The following is a 19,571-nucleotide window of genomic DNA, read 5'->3' as shown; positions in this document are numbered from 1 at the left end:
ATTATGTAAAGTTGTTTGGAATTAATTAAAACTATATGTTTTAATATGCAGTTACATCCTTTTAATTGAAATTTTTTCTCTCAAAAATGTGATAACTCTTTTATTGTTATTGATTAATTAATTAATAATAATAAAAGAGTTATCACATTATTTGTAATAACTGAAAAGGGCTAATTATTAATAATAAAAGACATTATATTATTTTAATAAATGAAGAGGGCGTAGTTGAAAAGTACAAATAATGTACGATAAAAAGTTCTTTCTAAAAAGCTTTGCATGGTCTAAAATCTAAGATGCAACCATCAAATCCTATCAAATTTTTTCAATTTTATATGAGATATATGTAGAAAAATATGAGTTTCGATGAAAAGTAAAGTACCTTTCTAGATCACAATATATTTCAATTAGAAGGGTGTAATTGCATATATTAGAAACATAGTTTTTAATGCTGAACAACTTTTCATAATAACTTTTCAATGTTGTGAAAACTAAACGTACTTTGCTCTTGACCGAAATTCATATTTTTTGACATACCTCGTATAAGATTCATAAAATTTGATATTTGATGGTTGCATTCTGAGTTCTAGACAATGCAGAACTTTTTATGAAGAATAACTTTTTCTGGTAAAATTAATAATAAAACAGTTTCCCATAAATATGGTTCCTAGTTATGTAGACACCCTGTATAAGATTTGTTTGAAAACTTTGAAATGACAAAATATTATTGTTTATTTACTTAAATGTATATTTTTAATTTAATATGCAGGTTGCTTCATTAATGTTGCCAAAAATCAAAGGGGAAAGGCGCAAACTGTCGCCTGTCAAAATTTTCAATGTGTTTTAAATGTATTAATTTTTTTCGATCCTGAGAAAACTAAAATGTATTTTTAAAAAATTTAAACGCAGAATGAAAGATAACGTTATTGCTGAGGGCCGACAGTCCGTTAAAAATAAATAAAAAGTTTCTTTTGAATTAAATATTTGCAATTATTAAAAATCACACTAAATTTTCTCTTTTATTTTCACCCATGTAACTTATTAAAATAAATATTATAGAAGTTTTCAGGGACTTTCGGCCTCAGTTATAATATAGCCTTTTATTCTGGGTTAAAATTTTTCAAAAATATTTATAGTTTTATAATGTATAGTAGATTTAAAGGGCGCTAAAATACGTCCCGCACGCGCCCTAATAACACAAAACATTCCATGAATGTTCCTAGAATGTACACACAGGACATTGAAAACATTCCTGGAATGTCCCCAAATGCACACGAATGTCCCTGGAAAGTACCAGGAAAGTGCTGTGTCAGCATTTTAAATATTCTTAGAATGTTCTGTTGGAACATTCCATGAATGTCTACGAATGTTCTTTGGACATTCACAGTCTATTTTTTAGACTGAATGTCTTGTTGGAACATTCCATGAATGTTCTTTGGACATTCACAGTATATTTTTAGACTGAATGTCTTGTTAGAACATTCCATGAATGTCTACGAACGTTCTTTGAACATTCACAGTATATTTTTTAGACATTCACTGAAATATATCGTCAGTAATGTGACAATACCTCCTATATGTTTTTTCATGAGGTTTGCAGGAGACGAAAAACATTTTTTAAGGTCACTTTCTGGTTTCGTACGTATTCTGACTTTTTTTGTAGTAAATAGATAGTTGAATTTACTGCAAAACAAGTCAAAAAATATATGAAAACAGGAGGTGGCCGAAACAAGTTTTTAGTCTATCTTACAAATCTCTTGAAAAAAACAGATAGGAGGTACTGTCACATCACTGACGATATATGGCCATACCAAATAATACATCCTTGATAAATATAAACATTTTTATTGCAAAAAATCTTTACATACATTTTTTAATGTAATTTGCTGACATTCCTAAATATTATAAAAAAATGTGTCACATTTGCTTTGTAAACCTTTCTTTTGCTTTTCGTAGCCACATATTCAGTTTCCTTTCTGGTTTTTTGTAGACCACTTCTCTCAGCTGATTCTAAAAGAAAATAAAATAAAAGGTAATTTTTCTATCCTTTACAATTAACAATCAGAAGAAATATTATTTACAGGTAATAATATGCATAAATAATAATAATAAAAAAATAAATATTAAATAATATTGAAATAAATAATAAATAATATTTAATAAATAAAATAATAATAATGAACATTTTGTATTTTGACAACGACATCCGATGTGGAAGTAGAAACCTTAATAAAATTATTTTTTCAAGTAAATTGTGGCTTATTTCCCCATTAGAATAATTAATTACAAAAAAGCCACAAAGAAATAGATTTTTCACAAACAAATAAGTATTTAGTATTCATTATATTTATTGTTTTTATTATTTACTTTAATGTCCTACTGGTACATTATTTGATAAATAATGACATTTCGAAGTCTGTTAAGTACGATATAACGCCCTTGGGCATTAAATTTAAATAACGACTTAGATACTGTCAAGTTGACAAATATCAACCTAAGTAAAACTATGGTTACCACAATTACGTTACTACTGTTACTGGTAAATGTACTTATTTAAAAACTAATCAATTCAAAATTCATTCAAATTTTTCGCATATAAAGAATAATTTAGTCGGGCATTAAACGTTGAAGGCACCACAGGTATTATAATAATAACGCTTTCGGTCAACGTATATCCCTATAATACCCTTGGTACCTTAATAACTGTAACATAAGATTATACCTTAATTCTTGTTTTCGATTTCTGATGTTTTTATTTATTTACATTGAATATTAATCTGTTTTGTTGTATAATCTACTTCGCAATAATTATGTGATATATTTGACTTAAAATGAATTCAAAAATTTTTTGTAGTTGGGCAACAATGTCAACTTAGATCTCCGATGTAGATAATGAATTACAACAGTATCTATATTGTACGGACTGTATTATTAATTAGGTTATGCATATACCTGTGTGACATAAGCTATTGGAACAGCACAGTCTCTCAAACGAACAGATGAAAGTGAAGTTCTGTCAATATCTTTTTCTAAAAAGTGTTTTGAACATACTCCTCTATTAACAAATCTGATCTATACTTCATGTCTTCTTCGCAGGATCTTCTGGAAAGCTAAAAATACAAAATATATGCATTACTAAGCATTATTAACAAATTTTAGTTTTAAATAAAAAATATGATTAATGAACTCACAAAATTATTATAAAACAGCTTAGAAATTGTTTATTAGTATAGTCGGTTCCCCAAACTCAGACACAACTGGCTAGTGATTTTAGTAGGTAATTTTTTTTGTTTTTGGCCAATTTTGCCAAAATTACAGTAATTAGTACTGAGACTGAGTTTAGCAAATCGACTATAATATTCTGTGTATTCATTAGTTGGTACTGCATATTATAGTGTGTGGTCTACCATCCTATTTATAAACGCATACACTAGCAAAAACGCAAAAAGAATTATTTTAGTTTTACAAATCCTTTTGTTATTACCTATCTCTATTTACTATTTTAGTTAGGAATAAGCGAAGTTTGTGGCTTATTCACAATTATTATTAAAGTAATAAATGGATATGACCAATTATTAACTTATAAAATAAAATAATAATTCTTCTGATTTATGCCTTTTATTCACTTTGTTATATCTACGTTACTTAAAAGATTTTTTATGAATAGTATTATTAGGGTATTAATAGTATTAATTTATTTTCTGAAATACAGGGCATGCTTTCGTTTACATATTTGCATACTAACCTTTTAATAGGGCTTTTCATTCACAGTCATTTGTTTTGAGCTTCTGTCATAATTGAAAGGTTATTCCTGCAGATTTTTTTATCTACATTTGTTTCTGCTACTCCAACTGCGTTAAAAACAGGACACCATTTTATGCACTATGTTAATAATACTATTAAAGCTATTATAAAAGTATCCGAATTAAAAAAATATTCTTAAAAAGCACAAATAATACAAACAACTAAAAACAATCCACGGTAAGGCAAGGTCGCCAAGATGAAGATGCCAAGATGGCCGAAGCGAGGTCGTTGGTTGGTCGTTTTTAGTCACGTGATGCCCTCTCAAGCGCCATGCACAAAAATATATGCACGGCGAATTTGAAAATGAACGCAAAAGAAATATGTAAATATAAATGCCTCTCTTGGGTTTTGCATAAGTTATAAGTATTTTTTTTATTAACAAAATCGCATTCCAAATTGAATATTCGCGAACAATAATTTTTGGACTTCATTAAATTGCGGGGTCCGAGAAGTTAGCTACAGATACAAGGAAATGAAGGCCTAACAGTGTTGCCATGTGTTCTTAGAATAAATCGGGAAAGAGCATGTGATATGTTTTTATTAATTTATTTATTGACAATAAATGTAAAACATTAACTATGTAGATAAAATAACGACAAAATTTTTTAAATTTTTAATGTTCTCTAATTATCTCGAAATACCAAGATTTTAGTATCAATAATAAAGTTAAAAAGTGTAAAATAAGTAAAATTCTGCTGCTTTAAGATTTTACTATGTATTTTTTGTTTATTATAATCTATATGAAAATGAAATTTGTAAAATAAAGTGCAAAGTAAGTAAAATTCTGCTGTTTTAAGATTTTACTATATACTTTATTTATTATCTATATAAAAATAAGATTTGTGTAAATAATAAAGTCGCCAATACAATAATTCCAGATTATCTAGTAATATTATTACATAGCATCTTTTCAGTTGAACTTATAGCAATCGAAAAAACTCTAACATTGATTAAAGACAAAAATATTAAAAAGCTGTGATAATAAGAGACTCCAGAATATATGCAACTGAAAATACAGATATACAAGTCCACAGAAATAATAAAGCTGTGATACAGGCTCCAGACTATATGCAACTAAAAATACAGATATACAACATACAAGTCCACCTGAGCTTCGCTGGTGTCGCTCCTGGCGGATTACTAATTCAACTTTCACCGGTAATTTTTAAATTTATTATTTAATTGTTATCGCTTAATATTTACAACGCTAAAAAGTAATTAAATTGTAACAGATTTTTTTAAGATTTTGCTAATCATTCTGACGTTCTATTGATGAAATATTAATTTCTTACTTCGGATACTTTCACAATTATCATGTAGATGGCGCCAAGATTAATTGATTTATTTATAATTACATATTACGGAACATTAAAAAACGTAAATTCAGTATTTAAAACGTAAGTATATTTAAGGTAAAAATATATACCACAGCTTTGACCAACTAATATTTTTTATAATTAATGTTTTTAATTTTAATTTTAAATTAATCACTTTGACATTTATGTCAAAATTCCGGTAAACGTTTACAGACTTGCCACTACTGGCGCTCGCGAATTTATAAATATCCCCTCTACGTACGAGCTCACAGCGTATACTAAAATGGAAGTGGTAACTATTTATATGGGTAAAGGGTAGGTATATATATATTTTTGTATAAATATATAATATGTATTATAATTCGCTGTGTCTAGGTGCACGCTAACGTGTACGCAAATAAAGAACTTAGGTACACGCTTAAACGTCATCAAGTCAGTGACATCATTATTTAGCGTGTACAATAACTGGTTTTTTTGGTACACGCTAATTTGAGCCGCGTGTATGCTGTGGTATTAAGTATCTGTAATCTGTAAGTATCGCGAGTGTCAGAGTGTGGATAGAATAGAATTTGTCTAATCGCGTTATGTTTACACTTAGATTTGTAAAGAGTTTCCTTATTTTTTACTTGTTTAGTGTTTTTTTTAATTAACTATGGAGTGTAGACAATTATTTAATTCTTTCATTAACAGCATTCTAAAACAGTATGAAAAAGATAAGAGACAAACATTCGTGATTGATTAAGGATAGCAGAAGTAATAAGATAAAGTATACAGGGCGATTGATTAGTGTGATAAAGCTCGGTAGATCCGCTAATAGATAGCAATAAAATAGTAATAGATAGCAATAAAAGTTAAGTAACAAAAATTTTAGCAAATTTTGAGCTTCATATTACAAAATTACTAAAATTAGTTAGAATGTTACAGGGCGTTCGATAATATAGTGGCAGACCAAACTTATGTTTTTTAAATGGAACACTCTATATTTTATTTTATATTCGAAATCTTCTTAACTTCCAAACTTCCATATCACAAAAATATAAAGGTTTATTATGTTATACAAAGTATAAGGTATACAAGGTATTTACAAAGTTATAACCAATTTTCTATGAAAATCGTAACAAGTTCAACTCCCTGTATAAATAAAAATAAACACCACAGCGAAAATAAACACCAATTTAACTGGTATAATTAACTTACGTATAAAAATTATTGTAGCAGTATTTTGTATACCTATATCATGTTAACTAATATTTATTTTGCTAACCTGAATATACATATACAGTATGTCCCTGTAAGTTGTATCCATATGGAAAACTTTTTTATTATTAATTTTACGAAAAAAAGTTATTCTTTATAAAAAGCTCTGCATGGTCCAAAACCTAAGATTTAATTATCAAATATCAAATTTTTTGAATATTATACGAGGTATGTCAAAAAGTTTGAATTTCACTCAAAAGTAAAGTAGCTTTATTTTTCGTAATATTGGAAATTGCTATTATGAAAAGTTGTTTGGAATTAAAAACTATATTCTAATATGCAATTACATCCTTCTAATTAAAAAAAATTTTTTTTGAGAAATTATGGATAACTATCATTATTTTTTCAGTTATTTCAATTCTGATAACTCTTTTATTATTAATTTTACGAAAAAAGTAATTCTTAATAAAAAGTTCTGGATAGTCCAAAAGTTAAAATACAACCATCTTTAATCAAATTTTATCAATTTTATACGAGGTATGTCAAAAAGATAAATTTAGATCAAAAGTAAAGTACCTTTATAGTTCAGAATATTTCAATTAGAAGGATGTAATTAGATACTGACACAGAGTTTATAATTCTAAATAACTTTTCATATTAACAATTTTCGATATTGTGAAAAATAAACGTATTTTACTCTTGAGCGAAATTCATATTTTTTGACATACCTCGTATAAAATTGATAAAATTTGACAAAAGATGGTTGTATTTTAGATTTTAGACCATGCAGAACTTTTTATTAAGGATCACTTTTTTTCGTAAAATTAATAATAAAAGAGTTATCTGAATTAAAATAACTGAAAATAATGTTGTTATCCATAATTTTTCAAAAAAATATTTTTTCAATTAGAAGGATGTAATTGCATACTAGAATACAGTTTATTAATTCCAAACAACTTTTCATAATATCAATTTTCAATATTGTGAAAAATAAAGCTACTTTATTCTTGAGTGAAATTCAAACTTTTTGACATACCTCGTATAATATTCAAAAAATTTTATATTTGATGGGTAAATCTTAGGTTTTGGACCATGCAGAGCTTTTTATAAAGAATAACTTTTTTTCGTAAAATTAATAATAAAAAAGTTTTCTATATGGATACAACTTACAGGGACATACTGTACCTTTATATGTTTTATTACAATTAAGTTTGAAACATCTGAATAGTTTTGCTTCCCTTCCCCTTCCCTTAATAAAAATATTTTCTATCAAACAAACAACAAACACTAAACATATCAAAATAGCGTGTACCAAAATATAAAGTCACTGTGCACGCTAAATAATGACGTCACTGGCTTGATGAAGTTTAATTCGCGTGTACCTAACTTTTTTATTTGCGTACACGTTAGCGTGTACCTAGACACAGCGATTATAATTCCATAACAAAACGTCAACCTGGTAACAAATGTAAATTAGTGTTGTGTATTATAATGTAATGTTTATTATTATTAATTAAAGTACTTATTTGAAATGACAAATATCGCGATAATAATGTGTTTTATTTATCAAACCGACAAACGCAGAAATTAAAAAAAATTGCTATTTGTAATAAGTATAAATAATTTACATAAAACTGTCAGAACATTAATAATTAATTAAAAGAAATATATGTGAATCTAAAGTGAATCGCTCTTCCCGCATTTGCGCTATGTTCAAAAGTCTTTCACGTGCTACAATAGTTGTAGGCATTTTAATATTTAAAAAAATATAAAATGAACACAAAAATAACGTACTGACGAAGTAAACACTTTTCAGTAACTAAAAGCATTTCAGGTACATTCATTTCAAATAATAAAAAGAAATATAATATAATAAAAAGAAAGTCATAAAATGTATATCTGCGGAACATCTGTGCAATCTGGCAAACGCAAATTTAAACGTTCTCACTCTATTGCCAAATCTACTCAGTAACCTATCAGGACAATTGCCACAAAACAATTTCTAATAATTAACTGCAATTAATATCAAAACAAACAACAAATATTTATTCGTTCGTATTTTACATACATTAAAACATAGCAAAATCCACAAAATAATGTAAAAAAGATAGTTTTCAAAGCTTTCTCTGTATATTTGAAGCGTGCAACATATTATACATTATATACATTATAATCACATGGCAACACTGTCAAACTTCAATTCAACGTTCTATGAAAATCTAATGTGGCTAACTTCTCGGACCATCCAATTTAATGAAGTCCTAATTTTTATTACATTTGTATGTTTATAATCTTGGGAAACTCTTTAAATTTGACATATTATTGCACTGTAGGCCTAAAATGTCACTTAGTTTGTCTGGTATGTTATAAGTAATGTTGTATCTCTTACACGTATGTATTATTTCGCAACTTAAAATATAGGAACATTGGTAGTATGTTCACAGAATGTCTTATGGTAACATTCCAGGAATAATTTAAACAGATGTTCACCGAATGTTCCCTAAATGTCCAGGACATTCAAATATTGATAGAACTTTGGTAGTACATTCCTGGAATGTTGTGTGTTGTTAGGGCGGGCGCCAATCAGCCTTGCGGGGGCCCTGTAAGAAGACATGTAAAAAGTTCGCAGTAGGCAACCCAAATTACACGGCGCAAAGTAGTGGGTCAGGATCTAGAATCGAGTAATTTTTCTTACAAACTGACGATTTATTTATTGCTTTAAAACCGGCTGAGATATGCAAATGAAATTTGGTGAGTTTTAAGACGTAGTTATTGCTCATTTTTTGACATACAATTAAGAATTTAATATTCACTTTTGGCGCGCATACGGGTAATATGACTCGTATATGACCACGTACACGACAACTAGACCGAAATCATTAGACCGAAAGCAGTAGACCGAACTCACTAGACCGAAAAGCACTTTACCGAAAGCTCACTAGACCGAAGAGCATTAGACCGAAATGGTACATAAATTAAGAAAGATTGCAGTAATTATGCTAAGATCTTGTATGTCTTTTTGTATATTGTACTTTTTTTTGTATTATTTTGTATATAGACTGTGTAAATTGTTACTCTGTACAGTCTGATATGAAATAATTTTTATCCGTTAAACAAATTAGTGAAGGTAAAAATAAATTAAGGGTAGAGTGACGTTAACACCATTTTAACTGTTTCTAATAATAGACCTGGATCCCGCGTACCAAAAAAAGTTGATTAATAGCAAGCTGAACATTTGTTAATAGTTTAACGGTGTCTATAAGCTTATAGTCGGACAAACTCTGATGTATGGGAACACTGGAACAGGAAAAGTTTTAATTGTGGAATAGGTTAAAAATTTGGAACATCAGACTACGAAAACGTTGCATGTATTTTGTCGGGCAGAACTTCCAATTATTGATTTGTTATAATTTCATTAAACTCTCATACAAAAATAAGAATGCGTGTATCATCAATTGGGCATTTTAATAGTAGGGGAGGAAAGTATATTATGCTAAGATCTTGAATGTATTTTTGTATATTGTACTTTTTTTGTATTATTTTGTATTATGTATAGACTGTGTAAATTGTTACTCTGTACAGTCTGATATGAAATAATTTTTATCCGTTAAACAAATTAGTGAAGGTAAAAATAAATTAAGGGTAGAGTGACGTTAACACCATTTTAACTGTTTCTAATAATAGACCTGGATCCCGCGTACCAAAAAAGTTGATTAATAGCAAGCTGAACATTTGTTAATAGTTTAACGGTGTCTATAAGCTTATAGTCGGACAAACTCTGATGTATGGGAACACTGGAACAGGAAAAGTTTTAATTGTGGAATAGGTTAAAAATTTGGAACATCAGACTACGAAAACGTTGCATGTATTTTGTCGGGCAGAACTTCCAATTATTGATTTGTTATAATTTCATTAAACTCTCATACAAAAATAAGAATGCGTTTATCATCAATTGGGCATTTTAATATATAATTGTTTTAATATATAGGGTGTAACAAAAATACAGGTCGTAAATTAAACCACATATTTTGGGACCAAAAATAGTTCGATTGAACCTAACTTACACATAATGTGCACATAGTGTACAAATGTGCACATAAAAAAAGTTATAGCCCTTTGAAGTTACAAAATGAAAATGAATTTTTTCCAATATATCGAAAACTATTAGAGATTTTTTATTGAAAATGGACATGTGGCATTATTATGGCAGGAACACCTTAAAAATAAATTATAGTAAAATTTGTGCTCCCCATAAAAAAATTATGGGGGTTCGGTTCCCTTAAACCCCCTAAACTTTTGTGCACGTCCCAATTAAATTATTATTATGGTACCATTAGTAAAACACAATGTTTTTAAAACTTTTTTGCCTCCTAGTACTTTTTCGAAAAGCCAGTTTTTATCGAGATATTTTCAATATTTGTCAAATCCACCACATATTTTGTATAATGGTTAAGTACGATTATCGAGACTGTAATAATACGAAAAGTTACATTTTTAGATATATTTTGAACCATATTAAAAAAGAAGCCACATCTCAATAAAATGTGCCTTATCAAAAACATACTAGGAGACAAAAAAGTTTTAAAAACTCTGTTTTTAACTAATGGTACCGCAATAACAGTTTAATTGAAACGCATGCAAACATTTGGGGGGTTTAAAGGAACAAAACCCCCATAAAATTTTTATGTAAAACATATTCAAAAGGAAGCCGTATCTCGATAAAAAATGGCTTATCGAAAAAATACTAAGAGGCAAAAAAGTTTTAAAAATATTGTGGTTAACCAACGGTACCACAATGATAATTTAATTGGAACGTACACAAAAGTTTGGGGGGGTTTAAGGGAACAAAACCCCCATAAAATTTTTATGGGGTTCACAAATTTCACTTTATTTTTTTTAAGAAAATCCTGCCATAAGAATGCCACATGTCTATTTTCAATAAAAAATCTCCAATAGTTTTGGATATGTGCACATTTGTACTAAGGTATGTTAGGTTAAATCAAACTATTTTTGGTCCTAAAATATGCGGTTTAATTTATGACCTGTATTTTTGTTACACCCTGTATAATATATAATTATTTTAATATATAATACCAATTGGACATAATGGGTGAACGAAATGAAAATATACTATGTAAAAGTGTGTAAATAATTATTTGAAATAAATATTATGAAAATATAGTATGTCAAAGTGTGTAAATAATTATTTATTATATTTTCATTTCCTTCATTCATTCAAGTGTGTACAAACTTATCAGTCTCTCAACTATTTTAATGAGTGAACACGAAGAACATGTCAAACGACAGGAATCATGTTGGTTAGTAATAGCAGTCTGATTTTTACATGAGAGTTTAATGAAAGGGTAACAAATGAATTGGATGTTTTTAAACTGTTCCACAAATAAAACTTCCCCTGTTCCAGTGTTCCCGTACATCAAAGTTTGTACAAGTAGACTGTTAAGCTATTAACAAATTTTCAGCTTGCCATTAATCATCTTTTTTTTTGATACGCGGGATCCAGGCCTAAAACCATCCAAACAACATTTAGTTGTAATTACATTGGCCTTATCTCTTTTACTGCGAAAAGTAAAAAAATATGGGTAAATTTTTGGTTCTAATTCGAATTTAAGGAATATGACAATAGCCATTATGTTATCACAATAAAAACACCATTGCGACAAGTTTTAGGAGAATAATAATTACTAACCGAGGTACCTCTAGCGAGGTAAACGTAGTGGATATATTTGAACAGTTGTGCGAAGAACATGTTATTCCAGAAGAAGCTCAAGGTGTGCTAGATTACTTTGAGGATACGTGGATTGGACGCCCTCAACGCCGTCAACGACGCTCGCCTATTTTCCCCCATGGTATGTGGAATTGTTTTGAAGCTGTGAATGACGATTTACCGAAAACAAATAACTCGGTGGAAGGATGGCATAGAGGTTTTCAGAACCAAATTTGTGCAAATCATCCAAGTATTTGGAAATTTTTAGAAGCACTGCAGAGAGAACAAAGTTTAAACGAACTAAGGATAGAGCAATATTTAGCTGGCGAACAACCACCCACAAGCCAGAGAAAATATAGAGATTCAGCTGACAGATTAAAACGCCTTGTCAGTAACTTTCGATATTCATGGTAACATACTTAATTACTTAAGAGGGATTGCACATAACTTTAATTTTCAGTATTTAATTTTTAGTGTTGTACATAATAAATAAAAAAAAAACCAAAAACAAAAAAATAAACAAAAAACAACTATCAAAAAAACCTATAAACTATTTTTAGTATTTAATTTTTAGTATTATACATAATAAATAAAAAATAAACAAAAAACAAAGCAAAAAACAATCTCTAAACTATTTTTAGTATTATAAATAATACTAAAATATAAATTAGTATTATAAAATAATAAATAAAAAATAAACCAAGAACAAATAAAAACAAAAAAATAAACAAAAAACAACTATCAAAAAAACCTATAAACTATTTTTAGTATTTAATTTTTAATATTGTATTTAATTTTTAGTATTATACATAATAAATAAAAAATAAACCAAAAACAAAAAATAAACAAAAAACAAAGCAAAAAACTCTTAACTATTTTTAGTATTTAATTTTTAGTATTGTACATAATAAACAAAAAAATAAACAAAAACAAATAAAAACAAAAAAATAAACAAAAAACAAAGCAAAAAAAAACAACCTCTAAACTATTTCTAGTATTCTTTATTTTTAGTATTGTACATAATAAATAAAAAATAAACCAAAAACAAATAAAAACAAAAAAATAAACAAAAAACGAAGCAAAAAAAACAACTTTTAAACTCGCCAGTACTTTGTGCTGCCAGTCCTAAGCCTGGATAAAGAGTGAAGGGAGGTTGATGTTACCCTTGCTCAGATTACAAGCCTGTTTGAGCACCCTGTAATATGTAACTAATAGCAATAATAGTAGGGGAAGAAAGTATGCTAAATTTGCAGTCACTATTGGGTTGTGATTAGTAGGTCCTAAAACCAAAAAAAGTTAAGTAAAACTTTCCATTTTAGTGGGGACTTTCCATTTTTTAATTCACTTTTTTTCCAACAATCGTTTTTTATTTAATTATAGCGCCATTTGTCCATAATTCGAAAAAATGTTTCGAATAAAAGTTTCTTACTTTTACGTAAAGAATTCAAATCTGCAATAGAAATTTGGGGCTCCTATTTAACATTTTATACAAACCCCCACCCCACCTCTGGCGGGGGTGGTGTTTGGTACAATTCGATAGATTTTTCAAAAATATTAAATAAGTGTATTTTGCAGTTTTCCGATCTGATGCTTATTTTGCGAAATATCGCGGGATTTGTATTTAAAATTTTAAATTTACCCCCCACCCCACTCCGTAGGATATCATGTTTGGTATCTTTCGATAGATTTTTTAAAAATATTGAACACGTAGTTTTTAGTTTTTCGATCTGACGTTCATTTCGCGAAATATTCGCTTTTTTTGTGAAACTTTTTGACACCCATTTCCTTACGCCCCGCTCAAATCGTCAGAGTTTTTAAATATACACTCTTTTGCATGTACTTAACTTACCTTATCTTAATCTGATAATTTCGAGTATTTTTAAAGATAGATATTTTTTGGGGCACCCTGAACGAACGCCCCTGTGTTAAGAGCCAATATATGGTAGAGATACATCTGCAGGGTAGCAAATTTCTTCCCACGTGATAATCTGACGCGCTCGAGTAACAACAAAAATCCCCGCTTGGGCTCCCCTACCAATATAATGCTTTTCGGTCTCCTGCTTTTCGGTCTAATGCTGTTCGGTCTAGTGAGCTTTCGGTAAAGTGCTTTTCGGTCTAATGAGTTCGGTCTACTGCTTTCGGTCTAATGATTTCGGTCTTGTTGCTGTAAACCATATGACGGTTATATGACCACCGTCTGGCACCAGTGACCAGAGCTCTAAAATAAGGCTTATGGTAATTCCTGGCCACATCTCTCTAAGAGACTCATTAATGTTCAGCTCAGCGGGGTGCTACTGTTCGAGGTGTGAAATTACATAAACAAGGGATCATTTCAGGTAGACTCTTGTATGGAATTCCACACCTCGAACAGTACTATCCGGTGAGCTGAATATTAATGAGTCTCTTAGATAGCTCTCGTACTACTTTCATCATTCAGCCTACACTTGTCCACTACTGAACGTAGGCCTACAAATCCCCGTCCTGAGTCGCTTACATTCAATTTTGGCATATCCCCTTCAGGTCATCTGTCCATCTTCTTGGTGGTCGTCTTCTACTTCGAAAGGCGTGCTGTCTGGGCATCCACTCGAAAACACGTTTTGTGGTACATTATCAACGTATTATTGCAGTTATGAAAAGTGATGTAAGTTTCATGCTTGTTATATTTTGGGCATCTTAAAATGTTGGGAAATGTTTGGAATGCGACACTTATAAAGTGTATACAGTAGACTCCCTCTATAACGAGAACTGAAATGGCGGACTAATTACCTCGTTATAAGAGGATCTTGTTATGTCAGACAACAATAATATTGTGCATACCACCACCATAAAAGATGCCATAAAACGGTTAGAGGCGTTTGAAATGTGGTGCTACCGACGTATGTTGAGGGTCTCATATATACACAACACAACTAATATAACTATTCTCCAGAAGTTAAGAAAAGAGAAAGGAATTAGAAAGAAAAGACATTATGCGTAATGAAAAATACCGACTGCTACAGTTGATTGTACAAGGCAAGATTGAGGGCAGGAGAGGCCCTGGACGTAGACGTAGGTATATCCTGGCTGGCCAATCTTAGGATAAGTGGACTGGTCTAACGTCAACTGATCTATTTCGAGCTGCCGTAAATAGAATAAGATGGGTCAATGTGGTCGCCAATATCTCCAGAAGATAGGCACTTTTAGAAGAAGATACCACCACCACTGAAATGTTTTATTGCCTCTTACGTAGTTTATTAGGTGTCGGTGGTCGACCTCAACAATGACATTTGGCCATCGTAAATATTTGTAAATTTCCTACAATATTCAATATCGGTAGATAGATAAACAAGAAGGAAGAAGTGTATTACCGGCGGTGGAATTTATTACAGCACTGGTCTCAATAAACATACATATGTTGGGCATTCCTGTATACAGGCAGTTATGGTATTTATTTATGGCCATCACCATGTCAAAAACAGGTTAAGAAACATATTCTTCGATTTCATTTTTCCTTGTTATAACCAAATATGCCTCGTTATAGAAGTGTTATAGTTCAATAGGATTTTCATGTGACATCTAGGGTACCTCGTTTTAAGCTAAACCTCGTAATACCCGTGTTCGTTATAGAGAGAGTCTGCAGTATTTCATCGAAAGGAAGATTTTGAGGAGAAATAAAGAAAAACACGCAAAAATGGTCTTTCCACTTGTATATAAGTTTAATAAAATATATGAAATACATGTTAATAATGTTTGTTATGATTGTGTAAAATAACGTCCTCTACAAATAGTGCAACAAACACTATTAGTGTTTCTGGACGAATGCTGGTCCCTTCTTGCAATAGCTTCATCTCTGAGCTGTCTGGTATATATTGTATTTAGTAGCCACGCTTCTAAATATTCCTTGATATTATTAACAGATTCACCAGCTTCATGACAAATTTTAACTATTCGGCTAAAAATCCATGTATATCTTTCAGATGGTTCTACAGGTACTTCTACGAAGTAAGACTCGTAGTGAATAGGATTACCAGTACTGCGCCATGTGGAGTATCTCTGAAGAAGGGTTGATGCTTGTCCTGCGAAATATTCCATTACAGCGATCATTATTTCTTGATGTGCAGAGCTACCAAATGTTTCGTTAATTACATCTCTAAAATATCTGAAGAGAAGGTCTATGGCCTTTTGTACTAATTCCATTATCATACCTTGGATATCATTTGAGAATTTGCTAATTAAGGTTAAGGCAAATCCAGCGAATACTTGAACATTAGGTATAGACCAATTGTTCAAAGAGAAATTATCAATCATAGAATTAGTATCGCTCATTGTTATGTGCGATTCTCTAGGCAAATTGGACAAAAAGGCACTTGCGTGTTCCCTGTTCATTCCTATAAATTCGTTCATGTTGATAGGTTGACCATTTAGTGTTATTTCTCCTCCATTTGCGGAGAAACGAATACCGTTTCTATTCATCAACTTATTATTTCTTGTCAGAGCTGCAAATACATCGTCTTTATTTCCAATATTTCGTATCGTCTTGATAACTTCGGCCCTTCCTTGTACTTGATTACCGTCGTTTTGCCTGATTGTTTCTTTCATAAGTTTGTCAAAGGTTTTCCTAAAAAAATCATTATACATTAGTGAATCAGATATTCAGCCCTATTCTGTAACTTTTAACAAATCGAATAGAAATGACCAAGTCGAATCGTAATTACCCGAAATCTGAATGTTTGATATCTATTGCGTCGTTTTCTTACTTGGATTGGCATTCCGTAACTCACCTCGTAATCAGTGTAAATCGAAAAGGCCAGCTTCTATTTGATGCGCTCAGGAGGAGGTGGCAACACCTCAAAGTGAAATAAGTGTTGTGTGCGAAGAATTCATCAAAAAAAAGAAGAAATTTTTGTTTGTTTTGGTTAAGTTTAATAAATTCAACACAATAATAAAAAATGGCAATCGGAACACTGATTGGAAACACGAACGCCAAAGAAAAAACATCTACTGAGCAATTAAAATGTTTAATGTCCGACTGGTCTATTATTTGACAAATAATGACATTATTTCGAAGTCTATTAAGTACGATATAACGCTCAAGGGCGTGGTATTGAAAAATAACGCCCTAGGGCCTATTAAATACTGTCAAGTTGACAAATAAAACTCTAAGTAAAACTATGGTTACTACAATTACGTTACGACTATTTCTGGTAAATGTACTTATTTGAAAACTAATTCAAAATTCATTCAAATTTTTTGCATATAAAGAATAATTTAGTCGAACATTAAACGTTGAAGGCACCACAGGTATTATAATAATAACGCTTTCGGTCAACGTAAATCTCTCGGGCCAAAGGCCCTCGATATATACACCATTGACCTTAAGCGTTATTATCCTTTTAATACCCTTGGTACCTTAATAACTATAATGATTTCTATTAACCTTGATGCTGTATAATTGAAGGGCTTGGGGGAAAAAGGTAACAAGCCACATAAATCTAAAAAATTAGATTTCCTCTAAAAGATACCTGCAAGTGTGCAACGAAACTGCTGATCAATTATTTCAGCTATTGATAAAGAGATGGCGCCTCTATACGCGAATTTCTTTCTTAACGACGTCACGACTTTTTGGTTAGAACAGGAACATGCAACAGGCGATTTTCAAGATGGATGACTGTAATTAAATTACGCCGAGCTAAAAGAAAAGTTTATTTTGAGAGTAGTATTGGAAGTGAATTCTCTGATTTTGATTCAGATGACGATCTGAATGATAAAGATTACAGTGTTAGTGAAAGTGACTGTTCAACAGAAGGAGTTACACATATATTGGTAAGTTTATTTCTATGCGGCTTATTCCCTTTTTTAGCAAAAGATTTTGTTATTTTTAAGCTTAATATAAAATTTCATATTTTACCTATGTATCGAAATATGTATTGTTGCCTTTACGTACAATACGTCTACATAACGCAGTAATGTTGTGTAACTACGATGTGTACTGCGTTATATCTCCGGCTGCAGTATTTTTGTTCATATGCCTAGCAGAATTTCTACGAAAAATGTGTGTGGCTTATTACTTTATTGCAAAAAATTATACATCTTTTTTTTTCAGGACGAAAATAAGTCCAACGATCCCTCGGATCAGAAACAAGATATTTCTAGAGGTTATCTAAGTTTTCCAGAAAATTGAACGCCCTCACGCTGGAGAAAAGTTCATTCTAAGAAAAGGGACCGGGATAAAACAAGAAGAAATCTGGGCCATGGGTACAAAACATACCAAGGGACTGAAATAGAACCTAAAGCTATTGGAGAACCATGTAAATGCAAACACAAATGTAGAACAAGCCTGATGGGGAAAGAAGAAGAAATTTTTCATGCATTTTGGAATCTGGGGACTCGACAGCAACAAAATAACTACTTATTTGGTAGAATAAAATGCATTTCCAAAAAAAAAGAAGTTACCCAAAAAAAAATCAAACGCCAAACATCTTGTAGAAATATTATATAAAGATTAATGCCACCGACAAAGAAGTATGCAAATCTGAATTTTTGGCAGTTCATGGTCTCCAGCAGTCAAAAAAGCGGATATATAATATCTGTTGCCAAATAAAGGAAGGAAAGTCTACTCCAAAAACTGATAAGCGAGGAAAACATACCAACAGAAAAAACAAAATATCTGAAGAGAGAATTCTGTCCATCCATCGACATATTTAAGCAATACCCAAATATTCCAGCCATTACAGCAGGCAAGATAACCCCAACCGCACTTACATCAATCACGACTTGTCCATATCATCTTTATATACAGATTATTATATACCTTGGTGCAATGCCAAACATATTGTCCCAGTGAAAGAAAATTATTACAGAAGAGTTTTTTGCTCGCAATATAATATAGGATTGCCAAAAACGGATACATGCCAAACATGCGATTCATACAATGTCTCGCTCGAATCAAATAAAGAAATGCTGAAGAATGTCAATAAAATTAAGTTAAAGTTGCATCAAAGAAGGGCTGAGGCGATGCAACAGGACTTGATAAAAGAGTCTGCACATGCCAAATTAACAGATGAAAAAGAAGTAATTTCATTTGATTTACAACAGGCATTGCCAGTGCCGAATTTGACTGTGGGAAAAGCATTTTATTTGAGAAAGGCATGGATGTACAATTTGGAGATCCATAACTGCAACAGAGAGCAGGGGTACATGTTCACTTGGACCGAAAATGTGGCAAAGAGGGGTAGTGATGACATTGCCAGTGCACTACTGAAATATATCGAAATGTTCCTAACAAATACTGACAATAAAGAGCTTATCATTTACACCGATAACTGTGGGGGTAAAAATAAAAACTGGGCTCTGATGTCAGTATATATGCAACTAGTCAGAGAAAAACAGTTTTTGGCTATCGAACATCGTTTTTTTGTAAGTGGGCATACGCGCTTACCCTCAGATCGTGATTTCGCCCTAATTGAGAAGAAAAAGAAATTTACGGCACAAATCTATCATCCCAATCAATGGTGCGACGTTATAAGAAAAGCCAAAAAACCAATCCATTTGAA

The 19,571-nt window shown here is 30.8% G+C and overlaps 1 protein-coding gene and 1 long non-coding RNA gene across 7 annotated transcripts in view; both read right to left on the bottom strand.

Annotated features, from left to right (window-relative positions):
• Window positions 1–1,811: 1,811 nt before the first annotated feature.
• On the bottom strand, window positions 1,812–4,476 carry LOC126889341 (uncharacterized). Its single transcript, XR_007699996.1, has 3 exons — window positions 3,743–4,476; window positions 2,950–3,107; window positions 1,812–2,007 (listed from the first exon to the last, which is right to left on the bottom strand). It is a non-coding gene; the product is annotated as an uncharacterized LOC126889341 (long non-coding RNA).
• An 11,234-nt stretch (window positions 4,477–15,710) lies between these two features.
• LOC126889339 (uncharacterized) overlaps window positions 15,711–19,571 on the bottom strand; it is a 137,756-nt gene continuing 133,895 nt past the window's right edge. For all 6 annotated transcript variants that reach the window (XM_050657572.1, XM_050657574.1, XM_050657573.1 and 3 more), the window contains one exon: window positions 15,711–16,636. In XM_050657572.1, coding sequence (XP_050513529.1) covers window positions 15,772–16,636 — 865 coding nt within the window. In that variant the 3' untranslated portion in view covers window positions 15,711–15,771. The remainder of the gene's footprint in view (window positions 16,637–19,571) is intronic.

The sequence above is a fragment of the Diabrotica virgifera genome, chromosome 8 (assembly GCF_917563875.1).
Source record: "Diabrotica virgifera virgifera chromosome 8, PGI_DIABVI_V3a".
In the NCBI taxonomy this organism is placed as follows: domain Eukaryota; kingdom Metazoa; phylum Arthropoda; class Insecta; order Coleoptera; family Chrysomelidae; genus Diabrotica; species Diabrotica virgifera.
Note: the sequence above shows the minus strand (reverse complement) of the source record. Positions and strands in the feature narration are given on the sequence as shown.